The sequence below is a fragment of the Catharus ustulatus genome, chromosome 8 (assembly GCF_009819885.2).
Source record: "Catharus ustulatus isolate bCatUst1 chromosome 8, bCatUst1.pri.v2, whole genome shotgun sequence".
Classification (NCBI taxonomy): Eukaryota; Metazoa; Chordata; class Aves; order Passeriformes; family Turdidae; genus Catharus; species Catharus ustulatus.
This window is the reverse complement of record NC_046228.1, coordinates 3,276,708-3,301,326: the sequence shown is the minus strand read 5'-3', so window position 1 is coordinate 3,301,326 and position 24,619 is coordinate 3,276,708. Positions and strand designations below refer to the sequence as shown.

Sequence of the window (24,619 nt, the reverse complement as noted above, 5' to 3'; positions counted from 1 at the left end):
AGAAAGGTGAGTCTGTGTCAGGCAGGGCGCAGCTTCATCACCCCCTAATGAGCTGCAATGCTTAAAATTCCACTATGTCTGCGTAAAGGATAGGAGTGAAAAAAATCCCACACTCCTTGTTTCAGGAGGATGTTCTGGCTGTCCCGAGGTGCAGGGTTGGAGACTAGTTTCCCACCCTCACTCCCAACACTTGGCTTTCAGAGGAGCTGTTCCCTTGAGGACAGCTTTTAGGACAGCAGAAACACTCTTTTGCTGGAGTACTGTGCCCACCACCTTGGGATTTGGTTTTGGAGTGCATTGGCTGTGTCTGTACCACTGTGTGGGGTTAGCACCAGTAACAGGGGCAGCAATTCCTGCTTCCCTGTCCCCTTCCCAGTCACAGACCCCAATATTTGCCCATTAAAAAAATAAAACCAACACAAAACCCTTCACCCTGTCATGACAAATCAGGGAAGTTTGGGTTCTCGCCTCTTTTACTGGGAAGGAAACTGGGGTTAGATCCCTTTCCCAGTGTCCTGGTGGAATATGGGCAGGGTGAATCCCTGTCTCTGCTCCTCCTGGCTCCTGTTCCAGGCGCCCAGGGAGCCAAGGCCAGTGTCCCCAGGGGCTGGGTACCTGTGATCGCACGGCGGATTTCGGTGGCAGCAGCTTCTCTCATCTCTAGGGACGCCTGCTCGCTGTACCAGGCTGTGTGTGGGGTGCAGATCAGGTTGGGAGCATCTTTCAATGGGCCTTGAGCAAAACTGGGAGCAGGGGAAAGAACACAAAGAGATCAATCAGCGTTTAAACAAAAAATAAAAGACGAACAGCAAAAGGCTTGTGGCCTCCCTCTGCATGTACAACACCAAGCCAGGCTGGATGGGGCTTGGAGGAACCTGCCCACGGCAAAGAATTGGAACTAGATGACCTTTAAGGTGCCTTCCAGCCCAAATCATTCTGTGATTCCCTGGTCTGATGGTCCTGCCAGCCCAAAACGGCCACAGAAGTGCTGGAGGGAAGCACAGCTTCTATGCAGGGCTCAAAAAATGCAGGCTTCTGAAAATGCACCAAAAAAAACCCCTAAACCACCATCCCACGGGGTGCTTGGGCTTAATGTTCCCATGGGAATAATGTCTGGGGGGGGGTCTGTAGCAGTGTAGGATAAAGGGACAGGCTGTGGGTCATCCCAGCATGGGAAGGGTGGACACTGAGGCTCCCCTTGTGTAGGAGCAAATTTTTTGTTCTTTAAATATTTCTGTGCTGAGAGAAGCTGCACTCCCAGTTACAACCCAGCCCTTCCCAGGCTGCAGGCAAAAATGCCCAGCACTGAATGCAGTGAATTTGTTCTCATGGGCTAGTGAATGTTTTGGGATTTTTTTTCCTAAACACAGGCTGGGTTCTTGTTCTAAGCTCCCAGTGTCCCTCTGAGAGCACAACTGATGGCTGGTGCAAGGTGACAACAGCAGGACTGTCCCCCAGTGCTGGGCTGTGTGACAAGGGCCAGTGACACTCAGTGGGTGCTGGGCATGACAGACAGTGGAACAACACCAGCCCAGGGCCAGAGCTTTACCTGAACGGCTCCGACTCGTGCACGTCGAGCGCGGCCCCTCGTATCCGTCCCTCCTTCAGGGCTTGGGTTAAGGCCTTCTCATCCACCAGCCCCCCCCGGGCTGTGTTCACCAGGAACGCTCCCTGCCTCATCTGCCAGAGAGGGATGACATCAGCTGGGTGCTCTGACCCCATCCTGTCCTCACCCCCACCCTGGATGCTGCCTCCGGCTGGGACACCATCCTGCTTTTTGTGCTCCTGCTGCCCCAGAGCAACCCCCAATGGGTTTTCCAGGGGATCTCCATCTCTGGTCACTGCTGGCAAACAAAACTCACTGTTGCCATCACCTCTGCAACCCCCATCCCACTGCACATGGGTTGTCCATGGGATCTCCCTCTCTGGTCACTGCTGGCAAACAAAACCCACTGTTGCCATCACCTCTGCACCACAGGGATGGGGATCATTTACCTGGCAGGACACTGTTGGGAGACACACCTGGGTGCACCCAGCTGTTCTGGAGCTGCTGGCTCACTGGGGAAGCTGGGGGATCCATGGCCAGCTCCTGCACTTGGACCCTGCCCACCAAAGCCCTCCTCAGCCGTGCACACGAGGTGAATTAATTACCTGCTTAATCGTGAAGTCGTTGATCAGGTGGTGGTTGTGTTCGTTGAGGTTGCAGTGCAAGGAGACGCAGTCGCTCTGGTAGAGCAGGTCCTGCAGGGTGTAGACCCGCTGGACGCCCAGGGAGCGCTCGATGCCGTCCTGCAGGTACGGGTCATAGAAGATCACGTTGAAGCCAAAGGCCTTGGCTCGGACCGCGACCGCCTGCGCAGTGCGACCTGTGCCGAAGGGAAGGGACAGGGCGAGTTAACCGAGCCCAACTTCCCCGTGTCTGAGAGGCTGAGCTCCCAGCAGGACCTCAGCACCGTTCCCTGGGGCCTGCTGGGCTTCCCACACATTCCCTTGCCTTGCCTCAGTGTCCCCATCTAGACATTCTATAAGATCATTAATAGCTGATCCCACCTCTAGCGCTGGAAGTCTCTACAGCTGTGGCTGAACTTGAGACAAGCTCTGTTTTACACAGCCCTGCTGTGCTCAGGAGGGCTGGGTTGGTGTAGCTGTGCCTCAGGGATGGTATTTTTTTGGGAGAGGACAGCAGCACTACCTCTAGAGGTGTGATCCCTCTAAAACACCCCTGTGTTTCACCAGTGCTCCTCCAAGGACTCAACCACACCTCAAAAACATCTCCTTGCCCAAAAAACCATCAGAGCTGTTCTCCCTATTCCCACCGATGCACCACAGCGGTTCTGGATTTGGAAATGCTCATTCTGGGTCCTCCCAGGGCAGTGAGGAGGCACTGAACCCCTGAGCAGTCCCTCATCCCTTACCGAAGCCGATGAGGCCGAGCGTCTCGCCGCGGATGCGGGCGGCTCCCGAGGCCACCTCGCGGATCTGCTCCACGCTCTGCACCCGCGTGCCCTCGCGCAGCGCCTGGTACAGCCACGTGTTCCGCCGGTACAGGTTCAGCACGTGGCACACGGTGGAGTCGGCCGTCTCCTCCACGGCGGCCGAGGGGATGTTGCACACGGCGATCCCTGCGGAGGGACGCACAAATCACAGCCCTGGCCAGTGCCAGCCCTGCCAGCTCCTGTCCCCTGCCCCATTTAGGGAATGGGAGGACTTCCAGCTGCCCTCCCACAAGCTCCTTACATTGGTATTTACTCTGAGCCCCTTAAACACCCAGGGATGATGATGATGGTTCAGCCCCATCCTCCCATTCTAGGAGTTCTGGGTTCTGGACCATTTTAATGGGTCCAAACTGGTGCCCAGCCCTGACAGCTCCCGTCCCCTGCCCCATTTAGGGAATGCAAGGACTCCCAGCTGCCCTTCCCACAAGTCCTTACATTGGCATTTACTCTGAGCCCCTTAAACACCCAAGGATGATGATGGTTCAACCCCATCCTCCCATTCTGGGGGTGCTGAGTTCTGGGTTCTGGATCATTGTAATGGGTCCAAACTGGTGCCCAGCCCTGCCAGCTCCTGTCCCCTGCCCCATTTAGGGACTGCAAGGACTCCCAGCTGCCCTTCCCACAAGCTCTTTACATTGATATTTACTCTGAGCCCCTTAAACACCCACAGATGATGATGATGATGATTCAACCCTCATCCTCCCATTCTGGGGCTGCTGGGTTCTGGGTTCTGGACCATTTTAATGGGTCCAAACTGGTGCCCAGCCCAGCCAGCTTCTGTCCCATGTCTAAGGGACCCATTTATGGAATGCAAGGACTCCCAGCTGCCCTTCCTACAAGCTCCTTACATTGATATTTACTCTGAGCCCCTTAAACACCCAAGGATGATGATGGTTCAGCCCCATCCTCCCATTCTGGGGCTGCTGGGTTTTGGATCATTTTAATGGGTCCAAACTGGTGCCCAGCCCGTTCTGGACCATTTTAATGGGTCCAAACTGGTGCCCAGCCCATTCTGGATCACTGTAATGGGTCCAAACTGGTGCCCAGCCCAGCCAGTGGGTGGCCCTGGCACCGTGGTTTAGGCACCGGTCATTGATTGACTGCACAGTTTAAAAAGTACCTTATGGAAAGCAATACCAATTAAACTTTACGCTACATTTGTGGGGAGTCATTACATTTTCTACTCGAAACCACATCATTTGGCCACCCAATTTGCCAAGTAAAAAAAGAAGGATTATGCTGCAGTATCCCATTACTTTATTCGTTATATCTTTCCTTTCCTGATGTTCAAAGCCTCAGAACATTGTTATAATGGATAATAACAATAAGAGTTAAAAACATGAAGAAACCATTAGACTGAGGAGACACTGTTCTCTTGAAAAAAGAAAACAATTCCCTATATTGAGAATTGCTTTTTTTAGGAATGACTATTTGAGACTCTCTTATCGCAATTATCTCTGTGAAACGGCTCAGGTGGAATGGCTGTTATTCTTCACTTCCCCAGAGATAACCTTTAATACAACACATCCCAAACACCACTGCAGGGCTGCTCCACAGACTGAATCTTGGGATGAGTAAAGCCTGTTGTAACTCAGCTGCTAAAACCAGGGATACAATTAAGCTCTTGCAGCTGGGGAAGTGCAGCCAAAAGTCTGTGACCACCCAAACCAGTTTGGAAACTGGGTGGCCCCAGCACTGTCTGACAACATGACTCTCCCTGTTTTGGACAATCCACACTAAAAGCCTTTTTCAAGTTCCTGAGGCACCTTTGATGAGATGGCAAAGGAGATGGCAACAACACAACACACAATTCCTGCTCCACCATCCAACACAGTGCCTTCCCAGCAGAGCAGGCATGACTCAGAACCAGCTCAGATCAAGGGACTGATCTTGCTTAACAAAATGTAATAAAACACCCTTCCTCCAATTTTTCTAAAGCTGTATCAACTCTCCTGTGCCAGAAATAGAATAGCCATACAAATATCCAGCAGTATGAGGGGGCACCTGGAAAAGTGCAGGAATGAAGGGAAATTTTAACATGATATGAACCCAAAAGCTGCTTTCTAAAACTGCTCAGTTTTGTTCACTTCATGGTCAAGTTTTCTTCTCGTAATATTCTCTGTGTGCAAAAAACGTAAACTGCGCCTGTAATTTTAGGGGCTGAATGGAGGTCCTGCCTGGAACTCTGCTGTGCCAGCATGGTCCCATGGAAGCAGCAGCTCCTTGTGGTGATTTTAAAGGGCTGGAAGGGCAGGGGAAGGAGCCAGGGCGCAGAGCTGGGACCTACCGAGCTCCCCAGCAGCCTTGATGTCGATGTTGTCGTAGCCGCTGCCTATTCGGACGATGACCCGCAAGGCCTTGAACTTCTCCAGGTCCTCCCGGGTCAGGGTGATGGTGTGGTACATCATGGCCCCCACAGCTTCATTCAACACCTGCAACACACACAGTAGCCAGGTCAGGGTGAGGGTGTGGTACGTCGTGGCCCCCACGGCTTCATTCAACACCTGCAACACAACACAGGAGCCTGGCACACCTGGGGGCTCCTGGGAAGCTCAGGAATCAGGAATATGACACAGTGAGTTAGACATTTTCACTGCTGGCCTGTTGTCTGAGCCAGGTGTCACCAAACCCCGCAGGGGTGTGACCCACCAGCACCTTAGGGAATGGATTTGGTGAATGCCTGAAAATTATGGTGCTACATCTGAGCAGACCAGGCAGATGAAAATCATGTTTGTCTCTCACCTGGAGCCTTTTCCAGGTGGTTATCTGCAAATCCCTCTGCTTCCAAGCAGCAGTAATTCTGCTGTTGGAAAGGAATTGCAGCAGTGTCTGCTGGGTTTGAACAGGACTGTGTGACACTCCCAACAGCTTGACCTCTGTGCATGTCCAAACCTGGCCACACCAGTCACATCCACCTTTCCTGGCTCTGCTCAAGGACCTGAGAAGCTCTGCAGAGGATGCAGAGTCTTACAGGGCTGGGCTTTGTCCCCTTCAGTGAAGATCCAGGTCCTCACCACAAGCTGCCTCAGTGCTCTGGAAACCCAAGACTCATCCAAACCCCCCAAGCCTGGCTCATCTATCAATGTCTCACAAAAAACTCCCATTCTCCTTCCCCCAAATTTAATATCTGCGAAGACCAGCACTGATGCTGTTTGCATTCCTTTTTCCCAGTTCTTGTGAGTGATTTCTCACCACTTCAAACCTCCTTTGAGGTATCTAAAACAATACTTGTAAGAGAAGTATTTACATGTAGTTGAGCTTCCAAGCAGAAACACTCATCCACACTGCATGGATCTGCCTGAATGATTCCCAAACCTCCTCCAGTCCCCCTGGAGAGGAAGGAGCTGCTGGAGGTGCACCCAAAACCTGTGAAGAGCCCCCAGCTGCATCTGGGATGGTGCCAGCAAAGCCACAGCAGCAGCACCACAGACTTCAAAAAACATGAGAAACGTTAATAACATTGATGTGAAAAACCTGATGCAAAGAGATAAAGTGACTTTTTTTTTCCAAAATAACATCTGGCTTCTAAAACAGCCTGAATGAATTTTAATCTGCAGTGGCTTCTGTTGATGTTATCTGCTGATTGACACAAAGTGCAGCTTTGTACACTTTCTGCTCAAAAAATCAAACAATCACAGTCTGGTTTGGAAGGGAGCTCATTTTTCCAAACCCCTGTCATGGGCAGGGACACTTTCCACTATCCCAGGCTGCTCCAAGCCCCATCCAGCCTGGCCTTGGGCACTTCCAGGGATCCAGGGGCAGCCACAGCAAATCTGGGAATTCCCTACCCTCGTAGGGAACAATTCCTCCCCAGTATCCACTCACCCCATGTCCTGCTGCTCCACTCCTTGTCCAAACCCTCTCAGCTCTCCTGGAGCTCCTTTAGGCTCCCAGGTACTTTAAGGATGTGGAAGAGCACTGTCAGATCCCGCTGCCCCCAGCCCTCCCCACCTCTCCCGGTACCTTCTCGTGGATCTCCTGAGTTGATTGTGCGTCACAGAAGGCCACCGTGGCCAGGTCCTTCAGGATGGGCATCTCCACAGTGCAGTCCCTGCCATCCAGCAGTGCCACCAGGGGCCGGGGGTGCATGGGGCCGTTCATGATCTGCGGGCGGATACCTGCGGGCACAGCGGGGCTTGGTTTGCACAGGGGGGTTTATACAGAGGGGTTTGCAGTGGGGTTTGCACAGGGGGGTTTATACAGCGGGGTTTGCAGTGGGGTTTGCACTCTGGGGGGTTTTACACAGAGGGGTTTACACTGTGGGTTTTACACTGTGGGGTTTGCACAGTGGGATTTGCACTGTGGGATTTACACAGTGGGGTTTTACACTGTGGGATTTACACTGTGGGGTTTTTTACACTGTGGGGTTTTACACAGGGTGGTTTACACTGTGGAGTTTACACAGTGGGGTTTACACTGTGGGGTTTACACTGTGGAGGGTTTTACACAGTGGGGTTTACACTCTGGAGTTTACACTGTGGGGTTTACACAGTGGGGGTTACACTGTGGGGTTTTACACTGTAGGGGGTTTACACAAGGGAGTTTACACTGTGGGGTTTTACACTGAGGGGTTTACACAGGGGGTTTACACTGTGGGGGGTTTTACACAGGGAGTTTTACACTGTGGGGTTTTACACTGTGCGGTTTACACTGGGGGGTTTACACTGGGGGGTTTTACACTGGGGGGTTTACACTGTGGGGTTTTACACAGTGGGGTTTACACAGGGGGTTTTACACTGTGGGATTTTACACTGTGGGGTTTACACTGGGGGGTTTTACACTGTGGGGTTTACACTGGGGGGTTTTACACACAAGGGTTTTACACAGCGAGGTTTGCAGCAGGGTTTACACTCTGGGGGGTTTTACACTGTGGGGTTTACAGTGGGGTTTACACTGTGAAGGGTTTTACACAGTGGGGTTTTACACAGGGGAGTTTACACTGTGGGGCTTACAGCACAGTTTACACAGTGGGGTTTATAGTAGGGTTTTACACAATGGGGTTTACACTGTGGGGTTTTACACAGGGGGGTTTACACTGTGGGATTTACAGTGGGGTTTACACTGAGGTGGGTTTTACACAGTGGGGTTTACACTCTGGGGTTTACAGAGGGCCCTGCACAGGGCTCCTGCAGCCCAGGGGCAGCAGCACTGGGGACACCCTGCACAGCAGGGCCAGGGACAGCAGCAACACGGGGTCAGGTCTGCCCAAGGGACTGCAATACTCTGCAGGAACACAGCTGCGGTTTTGCCCCTGGTTTTTTAGGGAATGGCTTCACCATTCTGACCACCTCAGAAGAACAAGTCCAAACAGAATCACTCAAAAAATAGGATTACTGGAAAATCATAAGAAGAGCAGGACACTGAAGAGCTCTTTAGCACAGAAGGTTATACTCTGATGTATTACCAGCTACCAGAGGTTTCATGGGAACAGCAAAGCTCATCTTTGCAAACCCAACATTCTCCTCTGAGATGAGGAAGGAATTGATCACCACCAAGGGACACAGAAGGCTGAATTTTATATCCTATTTATTGCTCTGCTGGGGATTAACTGGTTCATTTTGGGACAAGTCACTTAGAAATTTCAACACCTCCCTTTCAGTAAAGGTGTTTATTATATTAGGACCCTATGAAATATCTCAGGTATCTTTCTCAGCTGCCCAGGCAGTTTCTGGGCAGAGCACAGGTGATGGGGCCAGGTGCTCTGGGTATACTGTGGTGCTTTACTTCTGCTGCTGCACCATGAGATGGCTGGGGCTGGGTTTGAATCCCCAAACCCTCACACAAGCAGCCCCAGCAAAGCCTCTCCTTATGAAACTCCACTTCTGCACAGGAACCTGTCAGGGCTACCAGCCAACATCTGTCTGGTCTTTAAATGCAGTGGTTCTGCTGGTCAGGGGGACAAGAACAGGACTTGGCTGAGGGAACTCCATGGGGCTGTTCTGGGGTATTTTGTGGGAGAATCTCTCCCAGCTGATGTGGATGTTACAGACATGGGCACTACTCACAGCTCACACTGATGAACCCCAGACCCTGCACTGCTGCCACACTCCCACAGCTACACTCATTTCACATGGAAAAAAATAACTCCATGGAAACAAGCAGGTTTAATGGAGTGGGTTCAGTGGCTTTCCATTCCTTTTCTATTGAGTCTGCTCAAAGAAATGAAGAACACACCAAGCCAGCAGACCTGACTGAAGGTTTTCAGCATTACAGGTGGGTGCTTTTGGAACTGGTCCTTCCCTCCCCCTTCCCTACTGAGGTCTCCATTACTGGAAGTAATCCATTATGTCTGCATGCATTTCATCCAGATGGGAGTGCAAGTGTGTCAGTAGGCAGGCTAGGGTGCCGAGACGATCTGGATGAGGGAAAGAAGCTTGTGATAAGCAGATAAGCAAGAATAAAAACATGCCCAAATCTCCCAGTGCTTACACAATCCCTCTGAGCAGCACTGCACCCCAGCTAGATTATTTTCTCAGGTTAACAAGCAAGTGAATTATAACACTGACTTAAATGCTTACTAATGTGTATGATCTCCAAGGCTTAGAGCATCACCTGCCAGCCTCACAGCACAACTGCAAATAAAAAGGAATCTGAAGCAGGGCCAAGGTGGTGCCAGCCCTGGTGGCCACCAGCCCTGTCCCCAAGCTTGGAGCCCACCAGGGACCAGGACCATCCTCAAGGCAGAGCAGTGGGCACACAGAGGCTGGAGTGGCTTCCTGTGAGCGTGGCAAGTGGAAGATGAAACCACAGGTTATCTGAAACTTTGACATTTAATCCAAGCCCCAAAATAACAGGTTTATTATGCTGCCCTTACATAAGCTTCTTTGAAAGTCAAACGAAACACAGCTTTTTTTTTTTTCCCCTTTTTTTTTGAAACAGCATCTGTGTCTTTGCTTGGGATTAGGGATGTAATTGTGCATGATGACACAGGCTTCTTAGGCACGTCACCCTTGCCCACACACTCAAGTGCAGTCACTGAGGATGAATGTGGCTGGAACCCGTGAGGTACTCACAGGAACTGCTCTCCTTTCTCTCCTTCAAGGAGGGAATTTATTTCAGCTCCACAAGGGAAGTTCTGAAGCAAATCAATACAGGATGAAGTGCATAATGTATGGAAATTACATTTTAATAAAAACCATTGGCAGGTTTGGAGCTTAAACCGTGCTCTGTTTTCCTTGCCCACCCTTCCACACGCTCTGCATCCATTCCTCTGCACAAACACATCCAAACCAACACGTTTGGGTGACAAAACCGAACCACCCGGCTCTCACAGCACGTTTGTTCTGCGGGGGACTGCTTCATTAACAACGAGGTATGCCACGGATCAGAAAGTAATTAAACAGCAGCCACTCCCCCCGAAATTGCGATAAAACCTCGCAGCTATTAACCCTTTCGCTGCGCCAAACCGAGGGTACAACGCTGTGCAAACCACGAGCATCACCAGCCCTGCAGAGCTGGGTACCAGCTCTCCTCGGGGCTGGGCTGGGACCAGCTCTGCCTCCCAATTTCGGGAATTGCCTCCCAATTTTGGTGCCTCCCAATTTCGGTGCTTCCCAATTTCGGTGCCTCCCAATTTCGGTGCCTCCCAATTTTGGTGCCTCCCCAATTTTGGTGCCTCCCCAATTTCGGTGCCTCCCAATTTTGGTGCCTCCCCAATTTCAGTGCCTCCCAATTTTGGTGCCTCCCCAATTTTGGTGCTTCCCAATTTTGCTGCTTCCCAATTTTGGTGCCTCCCCAATTTCGGTGCCTCCCAATTTTGGTGCTTCCCACGCCATCTGAAGCTGATTTTTGCTGAGAACCCCCCCTAGCTGTTCCTGCAAAGTTGGGGCAAGTATTGTTCAATACATTTTTTTTTTAGGCGTTTTCAGCCGCCTGCAGAGCCTGGCCAGCAGTGTGGGAAGAGCTTGCTAAGGAAGAGGAGGAAAAAAAAAAATAGCAGAAAGGTTTTGCAGGCAGAGAGAACTCAAACTCCACCCCGGCTCACAGGCAGCGCCGCTTGTTGCACGCAGCCCCGCGGATAAAGTGCTTTTGTTTCATTTTTAATACACAAAGCCTGCTTGTCCTTTCCTGCCGCTCCTCCCCTTTGCCACCCACTTGTATCCGATCCCAATGGCACCCCTGCCAAGAGAATTAGGGAGTGCTCCCTGCTAAATGGCAGCCTTTGTGTGACCGCAAGACGGCTGGTACTATCTCACCGAAACAAAAGCAGAAGCCATTCGCCTAATTCTTATTAATCTCAGTTGCCTGCGCCACGCAACATTAAAATAAAAATTAAAAAAAAAAAAAGAGGAAAAAAAAAGGCTTTAAACATGTTGCCCTGCAGTATATAAAAGTGCATCAAGAAGCGATCCTGACACTCTCCTGAATTACCCGCTCGCAACCAAGTAGCTACAGTTTTACAGTCAGCTACACACTTTATTAAACAAACAGAAAAGAAACAGGAAATTTCCCCTTGCCTGGAAAATGTTGCCTCCACATTCTTCTTCTTATTAAAAGCCACACATGGCAGTGGAGGAGTAGGGAGGGAGGAGGAAGGGGGACCCACACACGATAAAATACTACCACTTCTCAGAGCGACGCCTCTCCTCTCGTCTACCAGGGGGAATCTTCAAACAAGCGGTCCCGCGGCCCACAGCTGCGACATCTCAAGACAAATGTCTCTTTGAACACGGAGGGAAAAGAAAAGGCTTTTGTGCCGAGCCCCAGAAGAATGGTCTGCGATTGCCAGAGGAGTTACAGTCACCTCTGCGCGGCTCCCAACTCTTCAGAGCACTCCCTCCAGACTTTGCCGAAGCTTTTAACTAATCGTAGTTCTTTCCCAGCCCTTGAATAAAATCATGTGAGTGCCAGCCAAAAAATCTTATGCTATGCACACTAAAGGGTTTGTATATGTCACAGTTGCTTTTCCCCTTTCCACTCCCCTCCTCCTATTGACTTGCACATACGACGGGTTTTTTTTTTTTTTTTTTTTCCGAGTTGTCTCAAATGGATTTAATCTGTGCCACGCTGCGCTTTATGTTTGTTTGGGTTTTTTTTGTGTGCGTGGCTTCTTTTTTTTTTTTTTTCCCCCAACTTAAAAATGAAACATGCCTTTCTTTCCATGCAGAGCGTGGCTCCTGAAAAAGGCTGATAGCCTTGAGCAGCACCTCGAAAACAAACACAAAGCACTGGGGGAAGCTGATCCCAGCTGCACCCAGAAACCAAGAGCCAAATTCTCTCTTGATGTGCCAATCCACTGGTTTTCAGCATCAGAAATGACACTCGATTGCTGGCAGGATCCACATCTTGGACACGTCCATCTCCTGGTCCTGCCCAGTTTGTCCCAATAGGTAAGAGCAGCCCCACGTCACTGAGGGATGGCTGCAGCTGGGTCAGTGGGTTTAGGTTGGATTTTAGGGAAAGGTTCTTCCCCAGAGGTGCTGGCACTGCCCAGGCTCCCCAGGGCACAGCCCCAGAGTTCCAGGAATTGGGACAGCACTGCCAGGGATGCCCAGGGTGGATTGTTGGGGTGCTGGACTCGATGATGCCTGCGAGTCCCTTCCAGCTCAGGATGTTTTATGACTTTATAATTGTCATTCCAATCCCACACTCTGTCAGGAGTACACAGGGCACTGCTGCTGTGGAGAATGAGGGCAGGCTGACCCTGTGCAGTGTCCCATGGCTTGGAGCAGTTGTTGGAGCAGTTGTTTTTCCCTCTTTGCAGTTGCCATTGTCACTGCCAGCAGCACCAACAGCTACAGACAATCCCCATCCAAGAAATAAGAAAAAAATCTGTGCCTCAGTCCTGTTCACCACCATCAGCACTGTGTTACTCTGTCCCCTATTTAATCACCATTCTGCTGGTTCAAACAGCATCATCCTGTGCACACACAGCCTGCTGCACAATGGCAGGAATAAGAAGAACAAAGGTTTGTTACCTGGAGTTAGTGCTGAGTTGTAACACTGACATCAAAAGATCTGTCAGTCTCCTAAAATCCAGTCTCTGACTACAGGACAAGGGGATTTAGGCACATCTTTCTCCTGAACACAAAAAATTGCTTAAACACCTGAAGTTCCCCACAGATTTGCTGTCCCAGCTGTCACCTCTGCATTACAAACTGGAGAGCCAAAGTCCCAAGGTGCCTTTCCAGAGGTTCCCACTCCCTGCAAGCACCAAGGTGAGTGGCACAGGTGCCACTGAGTGATTCTGTGAGGATGGGGATGTTTTGGGAAAGCACTGTGATGCTGCAGGACACAGAGGACCAACCTCCCCCACAAAGTGCTCACCAGGGATGTTCTTTCATTCCATTTTTCCTGTTAAAAATGCTTCTCATAATGAATGTACATGCAAAAATGAAATAGGACACAAGTCTTACCTCTTAGAAATAAGGGCAAAAAACCCAAACAGATATTTACTGTTTTTTCTAAACTGCAAATAGTCTGGAGGCACTTGGTACTGTGCAGACAGAAGCCACACAAACACAGAGCATGTTTTGGAAGTGACATCAAGTATATATTTTATAAACAGTCATAGATTGTTTTGTATTTTAAAAGCAAAGCATTTTTGAAGCTGCCAGGATCCTACCAGGGAAAGAGTGCAGAATCTTCTCCTTCAGTAGAGATCCAGGTGTTTGAATTGATGCTGGAGTTCCAGGCTCACAGCCAGGGCTGCTGTGGACAAGAGGGATGATGGCAAAGGGGAGCAACTGGAAACACCCACAGGTTCATGGCAGCCCCCTCTGGTGAGGAAAATCATGTTTCAGAGAAACTCCTGAGCTCCAGAGAGATGGGCAAAGAGCAACAAGGCCCATCCTGCTCTGCTGGAAAGGAGAAAACTTGGACCTGCTTTTGAGAAGAGCCTGTGCAAAGCCCTGGCTTCTCCAGCATGTTTCATCCAGTCAGCACACAAGAGCTGGATTTTGGCCAGTTCCCTTCCCAGATAACTTTTCAGGGCTTCCTTGAAGAAAGGATTTTTAAAAATTCATAGGAAGTTCCCATATAAAACAATATCCTTATCCAAGCACCGTGGTTACAGTCCCCAGCTGAACCACAGACACAGCAGCCACAGAGAAATGCTCAGTTAAAATATAAATATACATGGCATTTTCTTATTCTTGTTTGAATTCCTGCAGGTACACACACCAGAAACACCTCCTTCTGTGTCCCCCCATTAAAGCACTGGGATACCCTGCTGATGCCATGGGGATGCAGCTCTAGGGCAAAACTCTGGAGTGCTCATCTCTGGAATTCTCTCTGGGCTGAACTAAATCTCACTGTACACACAGCTGCAAGGACATGGACTGGTGTTAAAAGAGTAATAGCAGAGCAATGCATGGCCTCTGCCATATATCAAAATGGGGGTGTTTGGGTTATTCCCACATTGCCAGGTTGGTAAATCTGTGTCTATGAACACCAAACACCAAGGAGGGACTTCAAGAGGAGCTAAACACGAAACTCCTGATGGTCACACAAGGTGATGGAGACAGGGGTGCCCAAGGGATGTGCTGGCCCAAGGGCCATGCAGAGACCCTGAGAAGGGGGAGAGCAGAGCAGGGCATGGATGGATGGGATGGCAAAAGCAGGGAGGCAGTGGGAGCTGCCAGGGCACGGGAGAGGCAGAGCAGAGCAGATGGGAGAGGCCATATGGGGTGCTGAGGGAGGGATGCTACCAAGAAGGCTAAAAGAAGCACCTGGGAGAGAAACTGCTTGCTCAGAGCAGCTCAGATTCCTGTATTCTTTTTTTGTGTGCGTGTGTGTGATGTGTGGGTTTTTTTTTTTTTTGGTAAGAAAGGGATGGGAGAAAGAGGAGAAAAGCTCAGGGTTTGTTTGGTGGTCAGGATTCAGACACCACACAGACCCTCAAACTGTCCCACTGCCCAGGGGTGATCTTTGCAGCTCACCTTAAAAAAAACTACAGAGAAGGTAGCAAAAAAAACCCCAATAAATTCTCCTTGAGTATGCTCCATTACTAAGGCCTGTGCTGGGAACAAGCTGTGTTCCTGGTGCTCAGTGGGCAGCTTTCCTGATATTATCCAGCACTCTCTCCTGTGCTGCACTTCAGCTGCAGGATATTTCCTTTATTTTCATGGGTGGGACATTCACCTCTGAACCCCACATTCCAGCCACACAGCATCATGCACCAGGGACAACATCCCATGCCAGCTCTCCTTTGGGTCCCTCCCTGCCCTCTTTATCCATTTATCTTTTCCCTTTCCATCCAAATGGAAACAAATTACAGCAGTAAAAAACACACGAGCTGCTCCAGGAAACGGGCAGCTTTCATTGTTTTGGTTTTTGGTTGGTTTTTTACGGTTTTTGATTGAAAAGATAAAATAAATAAACCCAAGAGAAGGATGCTGCTGCCAGGGGAGAGCTGCTGATATCGGCCATCTGGGCAGGAGGCTGCTCAAACTTCAAATTGCCCCGAGGGATTCAGAGGCTGTAAAGACGTTTTGGAATATGAGGGATTGAAATCAAGGCTAAAGATGAGCCTGTCGACTTGCAGTGACAGCCCTGGCACAGGGACAGCCTGGAATTCTGCAGCCTGACCAGCAGCAGGGCTGTCCACAGCCCAGCAGCACTGAGGGGTGCAAACCTGGCTTCAGCACCCACACACACCACTGACAGCCCTGTGGTTTACACTGGAAATTCCCTCAAATTAAAAAAAAAAAAAAAAAAAGGTAAAGTATTAAAGCAAGCACTTGGATCCAGTTTTGGGAAGCAGAAAGGATTCAATCTGTGTGCCACCAGAACTTTGTATTTGCACATTGATAATGAGAGATTCTGAATGGAAAACAAAGGAAAGGCCATGTTGGGAGCTAGTTGTAGCAATTAAATGGTGCTGTTAGCCACTGATATCTTTCCCACTGTGCTGGACAGAAAGAGCTGTTGATCTTTAAGCAGCAGAGCTTCCTCTGAGCATCTCTGCTTTGCTGCTGGCATTCCTGAGATCTGCTGGAGGCTTAGATCCCAGAAGAGGCTTGAGACAGCACTGGAGGAGTTTCTGTCTCTGGACAGACAAGGCTGCTTTGCTGGGGTGGGAGCCTGGAGAGCCTTTTGGGAGATAAATCCTCATTTCCATGTCCACCTGCAGCTGTTGTCATCTCCAGTCACTCATTTACAGCCAGAAGGGACAACAACGCCCCAAGGATCCAGCCCAGGCTTTTCCTCACACTTTTTCCATATGGGCAACGTGGGAGCCTTCAGTGAGAGCCCAGCTTGACTTCAGGAGCCTCCCCAAAGCAATTTCTGGCCAAGCACAGAGTGCCAAGAGCAGCTGGCAGCCGCCTCAGCCCCTCCTGCATGTGCTGTGGATGGACCAGGGAGCAGCCAAAGCTCTGGCCTGGGGTAAGGGATGACTCCAATCCTTTAAATCCACCTGGAAACCTCCAGCACCTTCATTCAAAGGGTAGAAAGTCTCTGGGTGTCCCTGAGCCCTGTGAGCTGGGTGTGCTGCCAGGAGTTCCTGCACAGCCTGCGCGATGCCCGCTGGCCCCTGCAGGAGAACTGAGAGCTCACTGCAAACCCACAGCTCCTGCCAAGCCCTTCTAAGAGCTCCTAAAATAGCTCCTGGGTGCTGGCCAAGCGCACAAGCCCAGCTGGACCCGTCTGTTCGGTGACCCTGATGTGAGGTCACCCCTCCTGGAGCCCCCACAGCCACAGCGGGAACATTTCGGCCGAGGCCGCCGGACCTTTGGCAACTTTCTGCTCTCCCACATCCCCAAGGCAAAGATCCAGGGAAGGAACCCTCAGCACAGGCAGGAAGCCCAAGTATTGCCATGTTCCCACTGCTCCTGATTTTCTGTGTCCTAGTTTCTTGTTTCATTTTTTCCCTGTTTCTCTCCCCATCCCAGTCTGTACCCGCAGCTCCTCTGTGCTGTCCCATCGCTCTTCGAGGGATTTGGGACCAATTCCTCCAAGTGCAGAAAGGATGGAGATGTGTGAGCAGGGGAATAAGCCTGGAAGGTCCTGAGAGGTGCTCAATGCCTGCAAATCCCACTCATTTCCCTGAGATCAACACCCTCACTTCCCTCTAGCACCAGATTATAACTAAGTGAGAAAAAAACCCCTAAATACCAACACTCAAAAGCACTTAACTACAACTTACTTGCTACTAAAGTTGATTTACTTTTACAACAAAAGCTTTACAGGTCTATCATAGGATTTTATCATGGTTGCACTTTAAAAAAACAAACAGGGCACACTTTACATTCCTGTTGACACTTCAAGCAGCCCAGAACCATAAAATCAGAGCAAACAAAGCTCTGGGCTTGGCAGTGACCACCAAACCCCAGCTGCTCTCCTTTGTGTCCTTCAAGGAACAGTTTGAGGAGGGAGGCTGATCCCTTGTGGGGCTCAGAGCCACCTGGCCTGGCTGAAGGTGTCCCTGCTCATGGCAGGAGATGGGACTGCACAACCTTTAAAGGTCCTTTCCAACCCAAACCATTCCATGATTCCATCAACTCCAACATTTTCTGGGTGCCCACTCAGGCAGGATTTCCCAAGCATGACTGCATTAAGAAGACAGAGCTCTATGATATCCTAGAAAAAATATTGAAGAGAAAATCACTCCTGCTTCAACCCATGTTCCCTATCTAATATATTTGATTATTTTCAATATTGCTGTAAAGCTGTCTCCCGAGATCCATCAGGAAAATGATGAAGGATCCCACACTGTGCTTGCAGCCACCTTCTCAGAGCAGCATTTTCTGAAAGCTTCACAGGAATGGGGTGACACGGGGTCCAGAACATCTCCTGGCCTGACATCTTCTCACTGAGCCACCTGCAGGGCTGCTCACTCAGCTGGGGAAAAAAAAAACAACAACCTAAAACCTGCCCTGAGAAACCTCAGTCTCTTTATCCAACTTCTCAGAAAAGAGATTTTAGAGATGCCACACAATACAGTCCTTTTTAGCTATCTGTGCCCTCGAGCCATACATTAATACAGCTGAGACTAAGCTGGATTGAGGGAATTTTAAATTGGTGTACTGGATGATGTAGCAGGCTATCAAAAAAAAAGAAAAAAAATATTAAAAATCCACTCAAAAATGAAAAAAGGAAACAAAATTGAATTGTAGGCTGGAGATTTCACGAGGTCAGGGTGAGCATGCAAAACCTCTCACAGGAAAGGTTATTATTAACAATAATGTCTTATCTCCTGGAACAGAGAAATTGCCTTGATTAATAACAATACACTGATTATTTACAAACTCACTTAGAATATTATCATTTCAGCATTTTTTTAGACTGAGGGGGAAAAAAAGGGGTGGTCAGAGCAGGGAACTCTGTGTATCAAACTCACTCTTCTTAACCCTTCTGACTTTGGAGCTCAGCAGAGCCTCACTGGTTGCTCACCAATAACTCCTGTGTGCAAAGGGCCTTGGGGCCATTCCAGGAAGAAATGAGAGCATGACCATAGGTATGGGGATTTCACACAAAATGAGGCTAAATGTAGAAATTTTGACTTCATACAATCATGGAGTCATTTAGGTTGGAAAAGAGCTTGAAAATCATCAAGTCAACCATTCAAGGTCACCAGTGCCCCATCTACATGGTTCTTAAACCCTCCAGGGATGAGGGCTCCAGCACTGCCCTGGGCACCCTTTGGTACACAGATGTCATGTTCCTATGAGTAAATTTGCAGCCAGAATAGAAGTCTTTTGTAATTCAGAGCTATTAAATCTTTCTTGAAACGTTCAAATCAAATTAAACCAAATGAGATTTTTTTTTTTCCTTTGTAAGTTGCTTTTAAATTCAGTTCTTTCAAATATCCGCTGAACCTTTTGAAAATTAAATTTATTTTATTTTTAATGCAATGTGCAATTGTGGAGTTCTGAGGAAAAGCATGTGGTCCCAGAAGCACATGGGGTTTTTCCTAACTATACAAGCTGCTCTAATAAAGGATATTATCTCTCCCTGCAAACCTTGTCTGGCTTCAGTTTTCCAAGCTGAATAAAGATAACAGAAAGTTCAATGATTAACTTTCCCATTCTCTACTTTCCCTCTTTATCAGCCTTTTCCTGGCCACTAGCATTCCTGCCTGGCTGCAAAACACGGGTTGCAGGTCTGGACAAGAGCCCATGGACCCAAACAGGGCTGGAAACAGCCAAAACTCCCCCCAAAATTCTCAAAGGACATTTGGGAAGGGATTTCTTTTGGTACAGTGGACAGAAGCTCTGAGTAAGGACCCAGGAGGAAGCTGAGGTGCTTCTGGGCACCCCATCCCACCTTCTCAGTCTTCTCAAAGCTTTGGAGGATGAAACAAACCCCAGCATGCACAGGAATGGGTGAGAACATACCTAACATTTTTTCTTATCCCTGACCCTAAAACGTTCTGTGGATTAGTGATAATCCCCAGCCACACATTGCACATTTTCATTTCAAACAGGGGACTGGGCAATGCTGACTGAAAACAGTCCCAGTGTTGTGACACCAAGGTGCCCCTTCACCCTGTGACCTGCCAGCACAAGTGATGGTCACCCCACCAAGGGTTCCACACGGGGTTTTCCTCTGTGCCCAGGGTGGGCTGGAGTCAAAGCAAGGTTAAATCCTCATCATTTTGTAAATCCTGAAGCTGCTTCATCTCCCCCTCTCCCACCCCAGCCAGAGGGACCCCAGCCTGCACACCAGTGACTTCTGGTTTATGGAAAACCATGTTCAGTGTCCAAATATTGCACAGATCCTTGAATAATAGAGCTTACAACCTCCCTAATTTATCATCAGTGTTTAAAATAGTATCACTAATAAGTAACTGTAGTTGAAACATTTATCTTAAACCAGAGCTATTTAAACGACGATAATCTAGAAAAATCTTTGCTAATCTGCTCCATCTTTGAGCAAAAGAAACACACACTGCTTGGCTTTCATATTAAAACAAAAATGAGCATTGGCAGAGCAAGCAAAATCATCTACAAATACAAATCAACCTTTTCTCCTTGCGAGCCAGAGTAGCCCAAGGGGTAACGGCACGATCACGCTCCTGATGTATTTATACAGCACATTTCATCTTCATTAATCCACAGAACACACTGGCACATTCTTATTTTTCAATTCCAAGAATGATGAGCTCTTCCTGAGCTATGGCAGTTCAACACCCACCTCTTCCCCAAGCACTGATCCCCACCCTGGAGCTCCAGGGGTGTCTCCTGCCCTCCCACTCCCTTGGGAAGGGGCTGTAGCGCTGCAGTCCCAGCTTGTCCCAGCTCCAGGCTGTGGCCCACGAGCTCTCAAAGTCCACCACACTCCTCTGGCCACAGACAGGGGCTTTAAGGACCTCCTGAAGCAGCCCTGACCTTGCCCCATGGCTTTCCTCATGGGGGTACCCTCAGCAATGTAACAAGAGCTAAAGGAGACAGATCAGGATGCTCAACAAAGAATTCCTGCACACATCTGCATTTTCTCTCTGTTTTTCACGAGCTGGTATTTTGGCCAACAACCTTCATATTTAAGGTGTCTTGTTTTCTTATGCATGCCAAGGATTGCTACAGTGCAGCTCCCACAGCTGCTGGGAGGGATTTCCTGCAGGCATCCTCAGCACACTGAGAGACAAATAAAATCCAAACTGTAGAGAAACTGACTGCTCTTGAAACCACGTTAACTCTAATGGGCTGAAAATGTCTTCATTTTTATGTCTCTTCAGTATCACACTGCTGATGTAGGTAAGCACAGGATATAGGTTTATCTAATAAACTATACCCAAGATAGTGAAAAATATTTCACATTTGCCTACAGTTATAAAACTGTAAATCACACTAAACAATATCACTGCAGTAAGCTCTTTTCCTCGAACCATTTTCTATATTTTATTGGTTCAATAAAACCCATCACCTATCAGCCCAAGAGCTGTAGTTATACACCTTATGGAGAGCCTCAATTAATTTATTTAGTCTTAAAATTGTGCCATGAACTCACCAAAGTGAGGTATGGCAAAATGAACTGAGCAGGTTTAATTTCTTTGCTGAGAATAAGATTGGGGAAGGGAAGGAAAGGGGTGAGATTTCAGAAAGCTGACAGAATTTTCTGCCTTGCAGCAGAAGGCAGCTGGCAAAGAAGGATGCTGATGCATCCCACCTCTGTCTATGTGTTTATACACTTGATTAGATCATAGAAATTACAAAACAAACCAAATCAAACCGAGTGTGTGGAGAAAACTCCCTGTGAGCTTGAAAAAGAGGCTCTTGCAGCAGCAACAACCCTACACTGTGCCTGTGTCTGAGGGGGTCCCAAAGCCCCCCAAGAGCTGCCCCTGACACAGAACCACCCTGCTGTAATCAGCAGGTTCAGGTGATGTGGCAAAGAGAGGAAGTTAAGACATGGTGCTCATCAAGACACTCAGCTGAATGAACATTTTACAGTTTCAGAGTTTTCATCATTCATTCCAGAAATACCCAAGAGATAACTGTACAGCATTCAGTGTAATCTATTTCTCTAACTGATACCTTTGGTAATATAAAGAAAAAAACAGTATTGTGAAAAAAGCCCAGAGCACATGGCCAGCTGACTTTCCCAAGAATACTTGAGAATACAGAGGTGGCTTTTTAATTGCTATCAAACCCCTTTCTATTCAATGGCATTACTTTTAGCAAGAGTTTTCCCAAATCTCTCCCTGATTCTCAGTCCAACACGAGTTGCCTTCCTTGACCTGTTGTCCTCTCTCTGCAAGCTGACAGAATTTGCCTCCCTGAAGCCCTCATCCTTTGGAAGGAAAAAGGAAAGGTAATTCTTCTTCAGAAAGTTACTGGAAGTTGATCTCAACATCAAACCAGGACTCTAGAATGGTTTGGGCTGGAAGGGACCTTAAATCCCACCCAGTGCCACCCCATCCATGGCAGGGACACCTCCCACTGTCTCAGATGCTCCAAGCCCAATGTCCAACCTGGCCTTGGGCACTGCCAGGGATCCAGGGGCAGCCACAGCTGTGCCAGGACCTCCCCACCCTCCCAGGGAACAACTTCTTCCCAACACCTAATCCAAACTGACTTTCCTTGAGCTTAAAAACCAACAGAGAGATCCCCCATAAAAAGATTGGTCACAGGGTGTGGAAATGATTCCCTGAGTTTACCAAAACAAGCTGTTTTGTTGCTCCATGGAAGAAGACTTTGATAGAGGTGCAGATCCATCTTAGTGCCTTGCTCAAGGTCTTGCCAACTGATATTGAAGAGTTTCATGAGTTATTTTTTTGTTTTGTATGTAACGCAAGGGTCCCAATCTTTGAAGAACTCCTCTTCCAGCTCTCTCTGAATGAACAGGATGGATCTGCACCAAGTCCTCTCTGGGGGCCCTGCAGGAGGTGTGGGTGAGGATGAAGCACAGACACCCAGACAGCAACACATCTCCCCCTCCTCTGCCTCCTGAATTCAGAGTGAGCTGGGGCACGCTGCTGCTGCCAGCTCGGGCTGGAGTGTGCAGGGCACATCCCTGCCGTGTGCCCGGGCTCAAGCAATCGACTTGTGACTGCTGCTTCTGCCCCTGTCAGGCACAAAAACAAAATCCCAGTTGCTGCATCCTTGTGATTCACATGAGGAGTGCCTGGAGTCAATGGGTTCAGTGTGGGGATCATTCAAACCAGCTGCGGCCACTAAAAGAATCCATTCTTCATTCCTGCGACCAGGCTTGCTAGAAAGTAGGGAGCAAATGTTCCACCCTAAATAGTTTTGGTCTGAGCACAAGAGAAGCTATTGGCAACAACAACATTGAGAGAAAGAATGTCTTACACCAGGCTCAGATGCCTTGCAAATGTATTTTGTATCCTCTACCCCAAATTGTATTTCTTTCTGCCTGTAACAGACTACATGCTTTAATCGGCTCTGGCAGATTGCTGAGTGTCTTTATTTTGGCTAGTAGAGAGCTCCCTGCCATATGGGACCTATCTAGGATGGAAAGCACATCAACTGGGATGGAGAGCCCAACCCCAGCTGAGCACCAGGCCACCGTGGCCTCCACTGCGCAGCCAAGCTGTGCAGGAGCCACAGAATCACAGAATGGCTTGGGCTGGAAGGGACTTTATTGCTCATCCAGTCCCAACACCCTGAGGGACACCTTCCCCTAGCCCACACTGCTCCAAGCCCTGTCCAGCCTGGCTCTGAACACCTCCAGGGATGGAGCAGCCACAGCTTCCTCACCATCCTCACAGTAATGAATTTCTCCCCAATATTTAATCTAAACCCACCATCTTTCAGTTCAACAGCTCCCTCTGAGTGACCAACCAGACCTGATCTGAGCATTTTCTCTGGGCTGACTGGCAAGAGCAGCCCTGACATGGTGCATATGTTCTGAATTTGACGCACTTCAGAAGCAAAATGAGAAAAGAAGTTATTGTGCTGCACTGTGAAATACCAAAAGCACTGAACTGTGCTGCATTTGCATGGCATTGTCTGCAGGACTCTTGTCCAACTCCAGGCTGACAGGAGGAGCTGGCACACAGAGAAGTGCCCATATCCCTTCCTCACACCCCAGGTACTTTTGCACAGCATGAGAACACACTTGAATGTGTGCACATGGATGTCTCTCCATCCAGCTACCAGTGCAGCCTGAACTGGGGACAACGCTCATTAACAAAAGATACAAGGGAGGATAACAACCAGAAGACAGAGCTTTGCATTTATTAATGTCACAATATAAAGGAAATGATAAACCCCTGCATGCTGAGTTTCTAATTTGGTCCTAATCCCAGTGGGTGGAGCTGTGTCAGCCCTGGCTGCCTCTCAGTCCCAGGCTCCTTTCCATCGGTCAGGACAAGCCTTTTCCCAAATCTCAACAGCTGGCTGGAGCAACCCTCCACATCCTCTTTCTTGCTACAACTTTCCCTTAGAGCATGATGACTTTTAAATCCTTTTAGGCTCAAAGCCCAGTGAGCAGTAAAGCCCGGCACAAAGTGATATTTATTTCTCACAACTATATTTTTTATATACGAATCCAATAGAAAAATAACTTCAGCAGTATTTGTCATAGCCAGAGGTGGATTTGAAGCTCTTGTGAAGTGAATGTGCTGCCCACAGAGGTGCTTGATGCCTGGTTCTTAACAGAGTTAGAAGAAGAGCCTGCCCTGAGCCAAACCTTCTGTCCTCCTCCAGCTATAGCAAGCAGTGACTTCAAATCTTTTGGGGAGCTGGAAACTTTGGTATGGACAAAGAACTCAAATGAACAGCGACAATGGCTGCAGAGTGATTTTCCTTAATTAGAAAATTGGCTGTGTTCCTAAGGAGGAGGAAAACAATGCTACAGACCGCCAAGGCAAAGAGCAAGTAAAAACTGTAGCACATGTAGCTCTGGAGGAAACACAAACGGGCTCTATCTGCCCCCCAGATCCTCCAAAACCATTTGTAATTATTAGGGTGAAAATCAAGTACAATCCTGCTGCTGAATCAGACCAGCACAGGCTTGTGAAGATGACTTGGCCTTAATTAATTCAATTTGACAAGGCTCAAAACACTCTCCAGGCGATTTAAGACACCGTAAAAAATAAGGAACTGACAGTTTTTGACCTCAAGATGTCAAATACAGAATTGCTGTCTAGTTGTGACAAGCTGTCACTCTATCCCCTGGACATCCCCTCTGTGGCTCTGCATTTCACAGGGTGGGCTGCAACCACCCAACGTGGTCCACAAGAGGAGTGGCACGTTCTGAGAGCATCACTCAGCCCATCC

At 48.8% G+C, this 24,619-nt stretch overlaps 1 protein-coding gene across 4 annotated transcripts in view; it reads right to left on the bottom strand.

Annotated features, from left to right (window-relative positions):
- Positions 1-24,619, bottom strand: part of CTBP2 (C-terminal binding protein 2) — a 131,389-nt gene that overhangs the window by 3,080 nt on the left and 103,690 nt on the right. For 3 of the 4 annotated variants that reach the window (XM_033065647.2, XM_033065645.2, XM_033065646.2), the window contains 6 exons: positions 6,960-7,114; positions 5,284-5,428; positions 2,916-3,122; positions 2,152-2,366; positions 1,550-1,680; positions 616-743 (listed from right to left, as the gene is read on the bottom strand). In XM_033065647.2, coding sequence (XP_032921538.1) covers positions 616-743; positions 1,550-1,680; positions 2,152-2,366; positions 2,916-3,122; positions 5,284-5,428; positions 6,960-7,114 — 981 coding nt within the window. Of the gene's footprint in view, positions 1-615; positions 744-1,549; positions 1,681-2,151; positions 2,367-2,915; positions 3,123-5,283; positions 5,429-6,959; positions 7,115-11,452; positions 11,644-24,619 lie in introns of those variants that run through there. The other variant, XM_033065648.2, reaches the window with a different exon arrangement.